We start from the raw sequence: 15,822 nt of genomic DNA on the forward strand, positions 1-15,822 counted from the left end.
CCTCTAGCTGTACACTTTAACTTATAACATGATGAATCGGACTTTCTAAATATCAGATTCCATGGCATAACCCAAATTATTTGCCACCCTAGACTGGGTGACCGGACCAAAGCTCCCTCTGTGGGGCTCCGACCGCCACCCCCCTCTCCCCCTGAGGCAGGGATGGAAGAGGAAGCCCTTTTTGATGCTCATTCTCACGCCTTGTGTGCCTTTGGATATATCATTTAGGTATTCTTGAGGTATTCTATTCTTTTACTTTCTCTACTTCTCTCTACATATGCTATATTTCACGTTTCTCTTATGTACATCATTCCACTACTACATGTCTAGTCACCTCTGTCATGTCTGAGTCCTCTTATACCTAAAAAAGATCTATATGTTTTTAGGGTTGAGACTGCGTCGCTTGCGCATGCGTTTAGCTAGCGAGACGCTTTAGGAATTAATAAGGGCTCGGAGCCCGTCTGTAGGAAGTTGGCTCTGTATGTGCTATTTCAAAGTAAGGAATAGCATGCACAGAGTCCAAGGGTTCCCCTTAGAGGTAAAATAGTGGTAAAAAGAGAATACTAATGCTCTATTTTGTGGTAGTGTGGTCGAGCAGTAGGCTTATCCAAGGAGTAGTGTTAAGCATTTGTTGTACATACACATAGACAATAAATGAGGTACACACACTCAGAGACAAATCCAGCCAATAGGTTTTGTTATAGAAAAATATCTTTTCTTAGTTTATTTTAAGAACCACAGGTTCAAATTTAACATGTAATATCTTGTTTGAAAGGTATTGCAGGTAAGTACATTAGGAACTTTGAATCATTTCAATTGCATGTATACTTTTCAAGTTATTCACAAATAGCTATTTCAAAAGTGGACACTTAGTGCAATTTTCACAGTTCCTGGGGAGGTAAGTTTTTGTTAGTTTTACCAGGTAAGTAAGACACTTACAGGTTTGAGTTTTTGGTCCAAGGTAGCCCACCGTTGGGGGTTCAGAGCAACCCCAAAGTTACCACACCAGCAGCTCAGGGCCGGTCAGGTGCAGAGTTCAAAGTGGTGCCCAAAACGCATAGGCTATAATGGAGAGAAGGGGGTGCCCCGGTTCCGGTCTGCTTGCAGGTAAGTACCCGCGTCTTCGGAGGGCAGACCAGGGGGGGTTTTGTAGGGCACCGGGGGGGACACAAGCCCACACAGAAATTTCACCCTCAGCAGCGGGGGGGCGGCCGGGTGCAGTGTAGAAACAAGCGTCGGGTTTTCAATGTTAGTTTATGAGAGATCAAGGGATCTCTTCAGCGCTGCAGGCAGGCAAGGGGGGGCTTCCTCGGGGAAACCTCCACTTGGGAGAGGGACTCCTGGGGGTCACTTCTGCAGTGAAAGTCCGGTCCTTCAGGTCCTGGGGGCTGCGGGTGCAGGGTCTTTTCCAGGCGTCGGGACTTAGGTTTCAGAGAGTCGCGGTCAGGGGAAGCCTCGGGATTCCCTCTGCAGGCGGCGCTGTGGGGGCTCAGGGGGGACAGGTTTTGGTACTCACAGTCGTAGAGTAGTCCGGGGGTCCTCCCTGAGGTGTTGGTTCTCCACCAGCCGAGTCGGGGTCGCCGAGTGCAGTGTTGCAAGTCTCACGCTTCTTGCGGGGAGATTGCAGGGTTCTTTAAAGCTGCTCCTTTGGATAAAGTTGCAGTCTTTTTGGAGCAGGTCCGCTGTCCTCTGGAGTTTCTTGTCTTCGTCGAAGCAGGGCAGTCCTCAGAGGATGCAGAGGTCGCTGGTCCCTTTGGAAGGCGTCGCTGGAGCAGAGTTCTTTGGAAGGCAGGAGACAGGCCGGTGAGTTTCTGGAGCCAAGGCAGTTGTTGTCTTCTGGTCTTCCTCTGCAGGGGTTTTCAGCTAGGCAGTCCTTCTTCTTGTTGTTGCAGGAATCTAATTTTCTAGGGTTCAGGGTAGCCCTTAAATACAAAATTTAAGGGCCTGTTTAGGTCTGGGGGGTTAGTAGCCAATGGCTACTAGCCCGGAGGGTGGGTACACCCTCTTTGTGCCTCCTCCCAAGGGGAGGGGGTCACAATCCTAACCCTATTGGGGGAATCCTCCATCTGCAAGATGGAGGATTTCTAAAAGTTAGTCACCTCAGCTCAGGACACCTTAGGGGCTGTCCTGACTGGCCAGTGACTCCTCCTTGTTGCTTTCTTTGTTCCCTCCAGCCTTGCCGCCAAAAGTGGGGGCCGTGGCCGGAGGGGGCGGGCAACTCCACTAAGCTGCAGTGCCCTGCTGGGCTGTGACAAAGGGGTGAGCCTTTGAGGCTCACCGCAAGGTGTTACAGCTCCTGCCTGGGGGAGGTGTTAGCATCTCCACCCAGTGCAGGCTTTGTTACTGGCCTCAGAGTGACAAAGGCACTCTCCCCATGGGGCCAGCAACATGTCTCTAGTGTGGCAGGCTGCTGGAACTAGTCAGCCTACACAGACAGTCGGTTAAGTTTCAGGGGGCACCTCTAAGGTGCCCTCTGGGGTGTATTTTGCAATAAAATGTACACTGCCATCAGTGTGCATTTATTGTGCTGAGAAGTTTGATACCAAACTTCCCAGTTTTCAGTGTAGCCATTATGGTGCTGTGGAGTTAGTGTAAAACAGACTCCCAGACCATATACTCTTATGGCTACCCTGCACTTACAATGTCGAAGGTTTTGCTTAGACACTGTAGGGGTACAGTGCTCATGCACTGGTACCCTCACCTATGGTATAGTGCACCCTGCCTTGGGGCTGTAAGGCCTGCTAGAGGGGTGTCTTACCTATACTGCATAGGCAGTGAGAGGCTGTCATGGCACCCTGAGGGGAGTGCCATGTCGACTTACTCATTTTGTTCTCACTAGCACACACAGGCTTGTAAGCAGTGTGTCTGTGCTGAGTGAGGGGTCTCTAGGGTGGCATAATACATGCTGCAGCCCTTAGAGACCTTCCCTGGCATCAGGGCCCTTGGTACCAGAGGTACCAGTTACAAGGGACTTATCTGGATGCCAGGGTGTGCCAATTGTGGGATCAATGGTACATTTTAGGTGAAAGAACACTGGTGCTGGGGCCTGGTTAGCAGGGTCCCAGCACACTTCTCAGTCAAGTCAGCATCAGTATCAGGCAAAAAGTGGGGGGTAACTGCAACAGGGAGCCATTTCTTTACACCGTCCAATGGCCGTCAGTGTCTTTCATTGGCTCGTGGGCTTGCCTGTTAGAATTTGCTTGATTTCATTAGTGGAAGGCACGCTTACGTCATGCCTTTTCCAGTGGTTAGCCCCCCTCGTACAGAAAACATATGAGGCTTGCTGTTTTCCATTTGGTTTGTGGTCTACTTTTTCTCTATTTTCGCAACGCGATCTCACTTGGCAGAAGTCGAGCGGTTTGCACAAATTCGACCCTGTTACACAGTTAATTGCACTTTTTCCGGTTACATACATGGTTTATGTCGCAAGAAAAGTCCGGTTTATAACACTATTAGCTCTAACACGAGCAAACACAAGACCCATTGCATTGCAAATGCTTGTTATGTATGTTTTTACTTTATTTCTATCTCTGTGCACTAATACCAAGATATACTTATGTATGCTATGTCTCTTACAGCCTTGAAAAAGTCACTGTGTGACAATACACATGTTAGCTGTGTATGAACACATATATATTCCAAAGGCTGACACTGTACATGGCCTATGATTGATCCAAGTATACGAAGTATTTGTTGACCAAATAAATTATTTTCTGGAACACAAAGATTACTGTACTATTCACCAACGGACTTCTTACATCAGACTTCACATTTGTGTTTCTAAATATTTGTGCTTTGAGTGCTGAGGTCTGAGCTGGTTTTCTGTAAATTGTCTACATCTTTATACATAATTTCTTTTGCCTTAGAGTATTAGGGCATTTGACCACCGAGCACCACTCTGAGTAAACCTACTCACATACCAGATTGGACACAACAAGGAGGTGCATTTTTCTGCCATTACTACCTTTCGCACAGTTGTATACAAGGTTTACATACCCCAATCCTGCTCACATTCAGAATTTTCAGACACTTTTGCCTCAGTTCCAGGAAAGCCAGTTCAGTAAGGAACATTATGCGTCTGTTAGAAGTGATGGGTTCTTGCATTGCCATAGTTCCTTGTAAGGAAATGCCTCCTTGGCATGGTTACCCCCTGACTTTTTGCCTTTGCTGATGCTATGTTTTGAATGGAAAGTGTGCTGAGGCCTACTAACCAGGCCCCAGCACCAGTGTTCTTTCCCTAACCTGTACTTTTGTTTTACACAATTGGCACACCCTGGCATCCAGGTAAGTCCCTTGTAACTGGTACCCCTGGTACCAAGGGCCCTGATGCCAGGGAAGGTCTCTAAGGGCTGCAGCATATCTTATGCCACCCTGGGGACCCCTCACTCAGCACAGACACACTGCTTGCCAGCTTGTGTGTGCTGGTGAGGACAAAACGAGTAAGTTGACATGGCACTCCCCTCAGGGTGCCATGCCAACCTCACACTGCCTATGCAGTATAGATAAGTTACCCCTCTAGCAGGCCTTACAGCCCTAAGGCAGGGTGCACTATACCATAGGTGAGGGCACCAGTGCATGAGAACTGTGCCCCTACAGTGTCTAAGCCAAACCTTAGACATTGTAAGTGCAGGGTAGCCATAAGAGTATATGGTCTGGGAGTCTGTTTTACACGAACTCCACAGCACCATAATGGCTACACTGAAAACTGGGAAGTTTGGTATCAAACTTCTCAGCACAATAAATGCACACTGATGCCAGTGTACATTTTATTGTAAAATACACCCCAGAGGGCACCTTAGAGGTGCCCCCTGAAACCTTAACCAACTACCCGTGTAGGCTGACTGGTTTTAGCAGCCTGCCACACTCGAAACATGTTGCTGGCCACATGGGGAGAGTGCCTTTGTCACTCTGTGGCCAGTAACAAAGCCTGCACTGGGTGGAGATGCTATCACCTCCCCCAGGCAGGAGCTGTAACACCTGGCGGTGAGCCTCCAAGGCTCACCCCCTTTGTTCCAGCACCGCAGGGCACTCCAGCTAGTGGAGTTGCCCGCCCCCTCCGGCCACGGCCCCACTTTTGGCGGCAAGGCCAGAGGAAATAATGAGAAAAGCAAGGAGGAGTCACTGGCCAGTCAGGACAGCCCCTAAGGTGTCCTGAGCTGAAGTGACTCTAACTTTTAGAAATCCTCCATCTTGCAGATGGAGGATTCCCCCAATAGGGATAGGAATGTGACCCCCCTCCCCTTGGGAGGAGGCACAAAGAGTGTGTACCCACCCTCAGGGCTAGTAGCTATTGGCTACTAACCCCCCAGACCTAAACACGCCCTTAAATTTAGTATTTAAGGGCTTCCCTGAACCTAATAATTTAGATTCCTGCAACTTACGAAGAAGAGGACTGCTGAGCTGAAAAAACCCCTGCAGAGAAGAAGAGGACACCAACTGCTTTGGACCCAGCCCTACCGGCCTGTCTCCCTCCTTCAGAAGAAAACTGCTCCAGCGACGCTTTCCCAAGGACCAGCTACCTCTGAATCCTCAGAGGACTGCCCTGCTTCCAAAAGACCAAGAAACTCCCGAGGACAGCGGCCCTGTTCAACCAAGACTGCAACTTTGTTTCCAGAGGAGCAGATTTAAAGACCCCTGCAATCCCCGCAAGAAGCGTGAGACTTGCAACACTGCACCCGGCGACCCCGACTCGACTGGTGAAGAAACAACGCTACAGGGAGGACCCCCAGGCGTCTCCAAGACTGAGTAACCAAAGTTGTCCCCCCTGAGCCCCCACAGCGACGCCTGCAGAGGGAATCCCGAGGCTCCCCCTGTCCGCGACTGCCTGACTCTAAAATCCTGACGGCTGGAAAAGACCCTGCACCCGCAGCCCCCAGCACATGAAGGATCGGAACTCCAGTGCAGGAGTGACCCCCAGCAGGCCCTCTCCCTTGCCCAGGTGGTGGCTACCACGAGGAGCCCCCCCCCCCCTTGCCTGCCTGCACCGCTGAAGAGACCCCTTGGTCTCCCATTGATTCCTATTACGAACCCGACACTTGTTTGCACACTGCACCCGGCCGCCCCGCGCTGCTGAGGGTATACTTTCTGTGTGGACTTGTGTCCCCCCCGGTGCCCTACAAAACCCCCCTGGTCTGCCCTCCGAAGACGCGGGTACTTACCTGCTGGCAGACTGGAACCGGGGCACCCCCTTCTCCATTGAAGCCTATGTGTTTTGGGCACCACTTTGAACTCTGCACCTGACTGGCCCTGAGCTGCTGGTGTGGTGACTTTAGGGGTTGCTCTGAACCCCCAACGGTTGGCTACCTTGGACCCCAATTTGAACCCCGTAGGTGGTTTACTTACCTGCAAGAACTAACATTACTTTACCTCCCCCAGGAACTGTTGAAAATTGCACTGTGTCCACTTTTGAAATAGCTAAATGTGTTTTATGTAAAAAGTATATATGCTATTGTGATTATTCAAAGTTCCTAAAGTACTTACCTGCAATACCTTTCAAATGAGATATTACATGTAGAATTTGAACCTGTGGTTCTTAAAATAAACTAAGAAAAGATATTTTTCTATAACAAAACCTATTGGCCTGGATTTGTCTCTGAGTGTGTGTTCCTCATTTATTGCCTGTGTGTATGTACAACAAATGCTTAACACTACTCCTTTGATAAGCCTACTGCTCGACCACACTACCACAAAATAGAGCATTAGTATTATCTCTTTTTGCCACTATCTTACCTCTAAGGGGAACCCTTGGACTCTGTGCATACTATTCCTTACTTTGAAATAGTGCATACAGAGCCAACTTCCTACATTCCTCATGTGAGACTGCACATGTGTCCACTACAGCAGTGCCTATCTTGCCAGTGCTCTGTCGCAGGGGACAGAGAGGCAGCTCAGGGCATGGGGGAGGGTGGGGGTTCAGGAGGAAATGGTCTTCACAATTATCACATCTGTCTCAGACCATAGGGAAATGGGCTTTTAACCACAACATTCTCCTGTTGGCAGAATATCTCTCAGGAATGGATGAAACTTTGTAGACCTGCTCAGCAAACCTAGAATGGGAACTCCACCCCCAGGTTCTCCAATCATACTTCAGAAAGTGGAGGTCCCCTCACATAGACCTTTTTGCAACTGCACAAAAAGCAAAATGCTCAAACTTGTCCTCCAGGTACCCACACCCATTATCTAATGGCAGCGCACTGTGGATGAGTGGGTCAGGGATATTTGCCTACGCTTTTCCACCTTTCCCTCTCATTCCATTTCTGGTTCGGAAGCCCAGGCAAATGTCTCCCACAATGATCCTTGTGGCTCCCATCTGGGCACACTTCTTGATCTTTTAGTAGTCCCACACGAGAAGGTTCCCAACAGGCTATACCTTCTCACCCAGAATCAAGGACAAATCAGACATCCAGACCCCAAGTCACTCAACCTTGCACTATGGCTCCTGAGGTCATAGTTTGCCTGTGGAATGTATGGACATTCTCAAAGAAGCACACAGACCAACTGCTAGAGCCTATTATGCTGCGAAATGGAAACATTTTGTTTGCTTTTGCCTTCCCAAAAACATTGGTCCTATGAAAGCCACAGTACAAGAGATTGTTTACTAGCTGCTTCATTTGCAGAAAGGAAATCTTGCTCATACTTCATACGCTTGCATCTCGCAGCCACAGCTGCATATCTCCAGAATAGGAAACCTGTCTCACTATTCAAAATTCCAGCAATTAAAGCTTTCATGGCAGGACTCAAGCGAGTCCGTCTTCCTCAGATTCCTCCAGCCCCCTCTTGGAACTCTAAACTTGTACTCACTAGACTCATGGGTCCCCCGGTTGAGCCACTACACTCTCTCACTCAATTTCTCTCATGGAAGGTGGCTTTCTTTGTCTCTGTACCTTCACTCATACATGTTAGTGAGCTCCAGGCATTAACCTTAGAAGACCCTTTCTTCCAGATTCATAGAGACAAGGTAGTTCTTTGCACTAATCCTAAAGTGGTTTCCCAATTTCACCTCAAGTCTATTGAGAACCCAGTTATTTTCCCCACAGCCTGATTCCCTTGCAGAAAGAGCCCTTCACACCCTAGATGACAAAAGAGCACTAATGTACTATAAAGACAGAACAAAGACTTTTAGAAAAAAATTAAACAACTTTTTGTTGCCTTTTCTCCACCTCACAAAGGCAACCACATATCCAAATCAGGCATAGCCAGATGGATAGTGAAATGTATTCAAACCTGCTACGTTGAGTCTAAAAGACCTTTACCTGTTTCTCCTAGAGCACAGACCACTTGCATGAAGGGAGCTACTATGGTCTTTCTGGCAAACATTCCCATATTTGACATTTGTAAGGCAGCCACATGGTCTGTACCACACTCCTTCACTAAACACTACTGTGTAGTTGTTTTAGCACACCAACAAACCAGTGTAGGTCCGGCACAGCTACACACCCTTTTTCAAACATTTGCAACTCTAAAAGGTTAGACACTGCTTTTAAGAAGGGACTGCTTCAGTCTCTACAGCCACACATGCCTGCCCTAAAACGTATTATGTTTCTTGCCCTGTAAGCATCTTTTCGTGGCATGTAGTGCTGTAGATTTGCATGTGGCCTACCTCCTCCCTGGATGCCTGTGGCTGCTGCAGTGTGTGTGTGTGTGTGTGTGTGTGTTTCCAATTAGCATGATCATCTCTTTCCCTACATATGCTTTCCACTCCTTTCTCACCTGCCTGTGGGAAAACAATGAAACAAAGGAGCCGATAACCAATATCACCAAGAGGAGTCATGACTCAAACACTTCTTTTAAGGAAACTACTTGCACTATTCCGGACCCAACACCTGATGGAAGGAGTATGCAGAGCGTGTGAATCTACAGCATTAAATGCCACAAACAGATTCTTACAGAGTAAGTCGCGTAATCATTTCTTGCCACATTTCTTAAGCCAAAGACTATTCTAAAGTGGAATTGGCTTTTTTTACTTAAAGAAAATGATAACGTTTGCCCAATTATACCCTTCCTCCAGTCTGCCAAAAATAGAATTTTGAATTCCAAACAGCGTTTATATAGAAATGTGCCTTTCGTTTTGCAGAATTGCTGTGGGTTCTTGCACTTGTGCAGCACGATTTAGTGTTATGGTTATCAGTGGAGACCTCCTAAAAGATAATATGGCTTCCCCTATTTGTTTAGTTTGAAACGGCAAATTGACATCAGCACTTCTGTAGTGTTCCAACTTATCAAATTTGGGTTTGTCATATGCATATGTGGGGGCTTCAAGGAATAATGGTGCATTGTTTTAATAACATATGTAAGGTCCTTACAGCCACAATACATATTATCTTATGAAAAGGAACATATTTTTGACCTCACCAATACTGATAATTGAATGGAATTTTCTCGCATCTGTACAGGTTTCTTACTTGATAAGAAAATAGGAGTCAATCAACCAAAACGTATTGAGAATGCCAAAATACTGATTGCAAATACTGGCATGGATACTGACAAAATTAAGGTATGTGAATAAACACAAGTTATGATTGTTTCAAATGCAGACTGCATCAAAATTTACAAAAATCATTGTCATTTTTAGCAGTGTCATTTAGATTGCTGAAACAATCAGATTGCAAACATTTCCTTAAGCCTCAGGTGTTGAAATTACACTTAAAACGTGCCTTACTTAGCTATTTGCATTTATTTTACAAACAAATTCAACAAATTAGAATTGAAGTTTAATATTAATTTTTTACTTTGAATTTGATTTGAATGCCAAGGTGAATATTTTCAGGTTCAAAATACACTTTTTGCTTCAGTACTTACTGTAAGCACATCTAAACTCCAATCCCAGGAACAAACGATTGTTGCCTTTATTGATTTGGACTTTGTTCAGTGTAGGAAAGTTCCCTCTTGTTGGCATGGCGTGTTCCCTGGGATCAGTGACTGTGCTCCCTCCCTCTAAATTTGGTTGCTCCTGACTAAGTACATCCCACATTTGGCATACTGGTGCACCTGTGCAAGTCTCTAGTGTATGGTATCTAGGTACACAGGGCATTGGGGCACCAGGGGTCCCCCATGGGCTGCAGTGTGTATTATGCCACCCACCCACGCAAAATGTTTCTGCAGGCCTGCCATTGCAGCCTGCGTGAAAAGGTGCATGCACTCTTTCACTATAGGTCATTGCACTAGGTCACTGTAAGTCACCTCTATGGCAGGCCCTCCTAGCCCAGATGGTAGGGTGCTAGTACCTGTGTGTAAAGAAATGGCTCCCTGTTGCAGTTACCCCCCACTTTTTGCCTGATACTGATGCTGACTTGACTGAGAAGTGTGCTGGGACCCTGCTAACCAGGCCCCAGCACCAGTGTTCTTTCACCTAAAATGTACCATTGGGTCCACAATTGGCACACCCTGGCATCCAGATAAGTCCCTTGTAACTGGTACCTCTGGTACCAAGGGCCTTGATGCCAGGGAAGGTCTCTAAGGGCTGCAGCATGTATTATGCCACCCTAGAGACCCCTCACTCAGCACAGACACACTGCTTACCAGCTTGTGTGTGCTAGTGAGAACAAAATGAGTAAGTCGACATGGCACTCCCCTCAGGGTGCCATGCCAGCCTCTCACTGCCTATGCAGTATAGGTAAGACACCCCTCTAGCAGGCCTTACAGCCCTAAGGCAGGGTGCACTATACCATAGGTGAGGGTACCAGTGCATGAGCACTGTGCCCCTACAGTGTCTAAGCAAAACCTTAGACATTGTAAGTGCAGGGTAGCCATAAGAGTATATGGTCTGGGAGTCTGTTTTACACAAACTCCACAGCACCATAATGGCTACACTGAAAACTGAGAAGTTTGGTATCAAACTTCTCAGCACAATAAATGCACACTGATGCCAGTGTACATTTTATTGTAAAATACACCACAGAGGACACCTTAGAGGTGCCCCCTGAAACTTAACAGACTATCTGTGTAGGCTGACTGGTTCCAGCAGCCTGCCACACTAGAGACATGTTGCTGGCCCCACGGGGAGAGTGCCTTTGTCACTCTGAGGCCAGTAACAAAGCCTGCACTGGGTGGAGATGCTAACACCTCCCCCAGGCAGGAGCTGTAACACCTGGCGGTGAGCCTCAAAGGCTCACCCCTTTGTCACAGCCCAGCAGGGCACTGCAGCTTAGTGGAGTTGCCCGCCCCCTCCGGCCACGGCCCCCACTTTTGGCGGCAAGGCTGGAGGGAACAAAGAAAGCAACAAGGAGGAGTCACTGGCCAGTCAGGACAGCCCCTAAGGTGTCCTGAGCTGAGGTGACTCTAACTTTTAGAAATCCTCCATCTTGCAGATGGAGGATTCCCCCAATAGGATTAGGGATGTGACCCCCTCCCCTTGGGAGGAGGCACAAAGAGGGTGTACCCACCCTCAGGGCTAGTAGCCATTGGCTACTAACCCCCCAGACCTAAACACGCCCTTAAATTTAGTATTTAAGGGCTACCCTGAACCCTAGAAAATTAGATTCCTGCAACAACAAGAAGAAGGACTGCCTAGCTGAAAACCCCTGCAGAGGAAGACCAGAAGACGACAACTGCCTTGGCTCCAGAAACTCACCGGCCTGTCTCCTGCCTTCCAAAGAACTCTGCTCCAGCGACGCCTTCCAAAGGGACCAGCGACCTCTGAATCCTCTGAGGACTGCCCTGCTTCGACGACGACAAGAAACTCCCGAGGACAGCGGACCTGCTCCAAAAAGACTGCAACTTTATCCAAAGGAGCAGCTTTAAAGAACCCTGCAATCTCCCCGCAAGAAGCGTGAGACTTGCAACACTGCACCCGGCGACCCCGACTCTGCTGGTGGAGAACCAACACCTCAGGGAGGACCCCCGGACTACTCTACGACTGTGAGTACCAAAACCTGTCCCCCCTGAGCCCCCACAGCGCCGCCTGCAGAGCTGAAGAGATCCCTTGATCTCTCATTGACTTCCATTGCGAACCCAACGCTTGTTCTAACACTGCACCCGGCCGCCCCCGCGCCGCTGAGGGTGAAATTTCTGTGTGGGCTTGTGTCCCCCCCCGGTGCCCTACAAAACCCCCCTGGTCTGCCCTCCGAAGACGCGGGTACTTACCTGCTGGCAGACTGGAACCGGGGCACCCCCTTCTCTCCATTGAAGCCTATGCGTTTTGGGCACCACTTTGAACTCTGCACCTGACCGGCCCTGAGCTGCTGGTGTGGTAACTTTGGGGTTGCTCTGAACCCCCAACGGTGGGCTACCTTGGACCAAGAACTGAACCCTGTAAGTGTCTTACTTACCTGGTAAAACTAACAAATACTTACCTCCCCCAGGAACTGTGAAAATTGCACTAAGTGTCCACTTTTAAAATAGCTATTTGTGAATAACTTGAAAAGTATACATGCAATTGAAATGATTTAAAGTTCCTAATGTACTTACCTGCAATACCTTTTAAACAAGATATTACATGTTAAATTTGAACCTGTGGTTCTTAAAATAAACTAAGAAAAGATATTTTTCTATAACAAAACCTATTGGCTGGATTTGTCTCTGAGTGTGTGTACCTCATTTATTGTCTGTGTATGTACAACAAATGCTTAACACTACTCCTTGGATAAGCCTACTGCTCGACCACACTACCACAAAATAGAGCATTAGTATTATCTATTTTTACCACTATTTTACCTCTAAGGGGAACCCTTGGACTCTGTGCATGCTATTCCTTACTTTGAAATAGCACATACAGAGCCAACTTCCTACACTGTGTGTGAAGGCACCCCTGCATGAGCAGAGATGCCCCTATGAACTCCAGTTTCATTTTCCTGGACTTCCTAAGTGCAGGGAAGCCATCTTACCAATGTCCTGGACACAAGTCACTACCTATGTCCAGCTACATAATGGTAACTCTGAACCTGTGAATGTTTGGTATCAAACATGTCTGAATCATACCCCAATACTGTTGCCAGTATTGGTTGTACGATTCCATGTACTTTGGGGGCTCCTTAGAGGACCCCCAGATTTGCTCCTCCCAGTTTGCAGGGTTTTCCTAGGCAGCCTGTGCTGTTGCCATCCTACTGACAGGCTTCTGCCCTCCTGCTGCTTGACGAGCTCAAGCCCAGGAAGGCAAAAACAGGGATTTCCTTTGGGAGGGGGAGGCATCGCCCTCTCCCTTTGGAAATGGGTGTTACATGGCTTGGGAGAAGTAGCCTCCCCAAGCCACAGGTGTGCTTTGAAGGGCACATTTGGTGCCCTCCTTGCATAAACCAGTTTTCATCAGTTCAGGGACTCCCGGTTCCTGCTCTGGGACGAAACTGGACAATGGAAAGGGGAGTGACCACTCCCATGACCATCACCACCGCAGGGGTGGTGCCCAAAGCTCCTCCAGGTGGCCACTTGAATCGAAGATGGGCAGAGGCCCCTAGGAGCATCTGAGTGGCCAGGTCAGGCAGGTGACGTCACAGCCCCCTCCTGATGGGTCATCACCCTGCTGGGTGACCAATTCATCTTCCAGGGCTATTTAGCCAGGTTCTCCCTGTTGTTTGGGTCCTCAGATTCAACGTGCAAGATTCGAGCAGGACGACTAGCATCGTTTACTTCAACTTCTGGCCACCGGAACTGCAGCTGGACCTTCCAGGAACCAACAATCTCTAACTCCAGCGACGACTCCAATTTGCAACATTGTTTCTCCAGCTTCTTCCACAACTGCAACATTTCCCTGGCTGTGCATCCTCAGACGGTGATGAGTCTTCAGCCTGCACCAGAAGCAAGAAGGAATCTCCCTTGGAGTGAAGGAGTCACTCCCCTGCATCCGAAGGCAACAACTGCAACGATTTTTGTCTGCGTGGATCCTCTGCTGCAAAACTGCGTGGATCATGCATCACAGGTGGTGGTCTGGAGTGGTCCTCTTAATCCTATCTACCAGCTTTCCAACTTGTGAGACGGTAAGCCCTTGCCGGACAGTACCCCTGTGCACAGCAACTCTTGCAGCTAACAAGGCTTCTTTGTTCCTCCTCCAAGGGATCTTCAGGCTCAGTGTAGCCCCGGCCATCAGCACTCTACCCTGCAAAGCACAGTCTCCTGCCTGCTGCTCCAGCGACAAGACTCCTCTCCAGGTGTGCTGAGTGGGCCTTACTGCAACTCCTGTGCCTGCTGCCTTTGAGTTACCTGTGGGGACTGCATCATCGACTTCTTGCTCTTCTCACTGCTGAGGGTCACCTGGGACACCCCTCCTTGGGTTGAGTCCCCCTGGACCTTCTTGGTCCCCGGCAGCACTGCAACTCTTCATCTACAACTCTTGCCTTTGCCAAGGCTTTTTGGTGGTTTTCCACAACCACTGACTGACTGCAACCCTTCTTCTGTGGGACATCGACTGCATCACATATGGAACTCTTCTCTGTTCCTGTGCTGCACAGCTGACTCCTGGCCTTCACCGTCCACCTGGTCCTGCTTCTCCAGAAGGGTGGGTAGTGGCTCCTGTCCCAACTGGACACCAAGTCGAAGTGGACTTGGTCCCCTTCATTTGCAGGTCCTCTTCTGTCAGGATCCACCTTTGGTTTCTTCCACTCTTGCTTGGATCTTGCACAGTTCTTTTACAAAGTTTACATTTGGGTTTGTGGAATCCTAGGTACTTACCTTCTCTCTCTCCTGGTCGCACCCTCGTACCTAACTTTTGGGGTTCCTAGTTCCTCCAGCTCCCCTCTACAGATTCCACTTCAATGGGTGGGGGAAACAGACTTTTGCATTCCATTACTTAGTATATGGTTTGGTCTCCCCACCAGGATCTCCATTGTTCTTCTGGTATTTCGCTGTTTTCTATTGCTTTCTATATCAATTCCTGCCTTCTAATGTGTATTTGATAGTGTGTTTATTCACCTGCTAGTAGAGCATTGCCTATATGGTATTTTAGTATTTGTGTCAGCACTCTTCCCTGCAAATCAGTCTCCTCCATGCTGTTCCAGTGAGGTGGGACTCCTCCTCGGGTGTGCTGACTGGACCTCACTGCGTCTTACTGTGTCTGCTGCCAGTGGGTTGCCTGTGGGGGCTGTGACTGCTTCTCTTGGCTCTCCCAACTGCTGGGTGTCACCCCCGGACTGGCCTCCAAAGGTTGGGCCCCCTGGGCCTTGCTGGTCCTCTTCAGCCTTGCAACTCTTCTTTTGCTCCTCTTGCATTTGGCAAGGCTTGTTGGTGGTTCTCCTACACCACTGACCATCTGCAACCCGACAACTGACGTGGGACACCATCTGCACCGCTCTAGGGACGCCTCTTAAGCTGCTGGGCTCCACAGCTGGTCTTCTTTCCCCATCAACCTGGTTCTTCATCCACAGAAGGGTGGGTAGTAGCTCCTGCACCCACTGGACACTCCATTGTCGACTGGACTTTGTCCCCCTCCTTTAGCAGGTCCTCTTCTTTCAGAATCCACTGTTGGTTTCTTCTAGACTGGTTCTATTCTTGCACAATCCCTTTTCTAAGTCATTCTGTTAGCCCTTGGTAACACCAGTTACTTACCTCTGCTCTCCTGGTAGTTACTCGGGTACTCACTTCTTGGGGTTCGTAGTTCTTCCAACTCCCTTCTAACACCTCCATATCCTTGGGTGGGGACTTCACGTCGCATTCCACTTTCTTAGTATATGGTTTGGCCCTCCCTCGGGCCATTAGTATTTTCACTAATTATTACCAGTGTGTGTTGTTTCTATGCTAATTTCTGACTGCTGTTGTGTGTATATATGTAGTGTTTACTTACCTTACGTTGGGGGTGTGTGTCTATAAATAATCTAGTGTTGTGTCACTATAATAAAGTACCTTTTATTTTTGTAGTTCTTTCATGTGTGACACGTTGCTATGTGGCTATAGTGGTAT

At 48.4% G+C, this 15,822-nt stretch overlaps 1 protein-coding gene across 1 annotated transcript in view; it reads left to right on the forward strand.

Annotated features, from left to right (window-relative positions):
* The window catches only part of CCT2 (chaperonin containing TCP1 subunit 2), a 474,987-nt gene that overhangs the window by 162,827 nt on the left and 296,338 nt on the right, over nt 1-15,822 (forward strand). Inside the window, exon 8 of the mRNA XM_069229541.1 lies at nt 9,393-9,493. Coding sequence (XP_069085642.1) covers nt 9,393-9,493 — 101 coding nt within the window. The remainder of the gene's footprint in view (nt 1-9,392; nt 9,494-15,822) is intronic.

Source organism: Pleurodeles waltl, chromosome 4_1 (assembly GCF_031143425.1).
Source record: "Pleurodeles waltl isolate 20211129_DDA chromosome 4_1, aPleWal1.hap1.20221129, whole genome shotgun sequence".
Taxonomy (NCBI): domain Eukaryota; kingdom Metazoa; phylum Chordata; class Amphibia; order Caudata; family Salamandridae; genus Pleurodeles; species Pleurodeles waltl.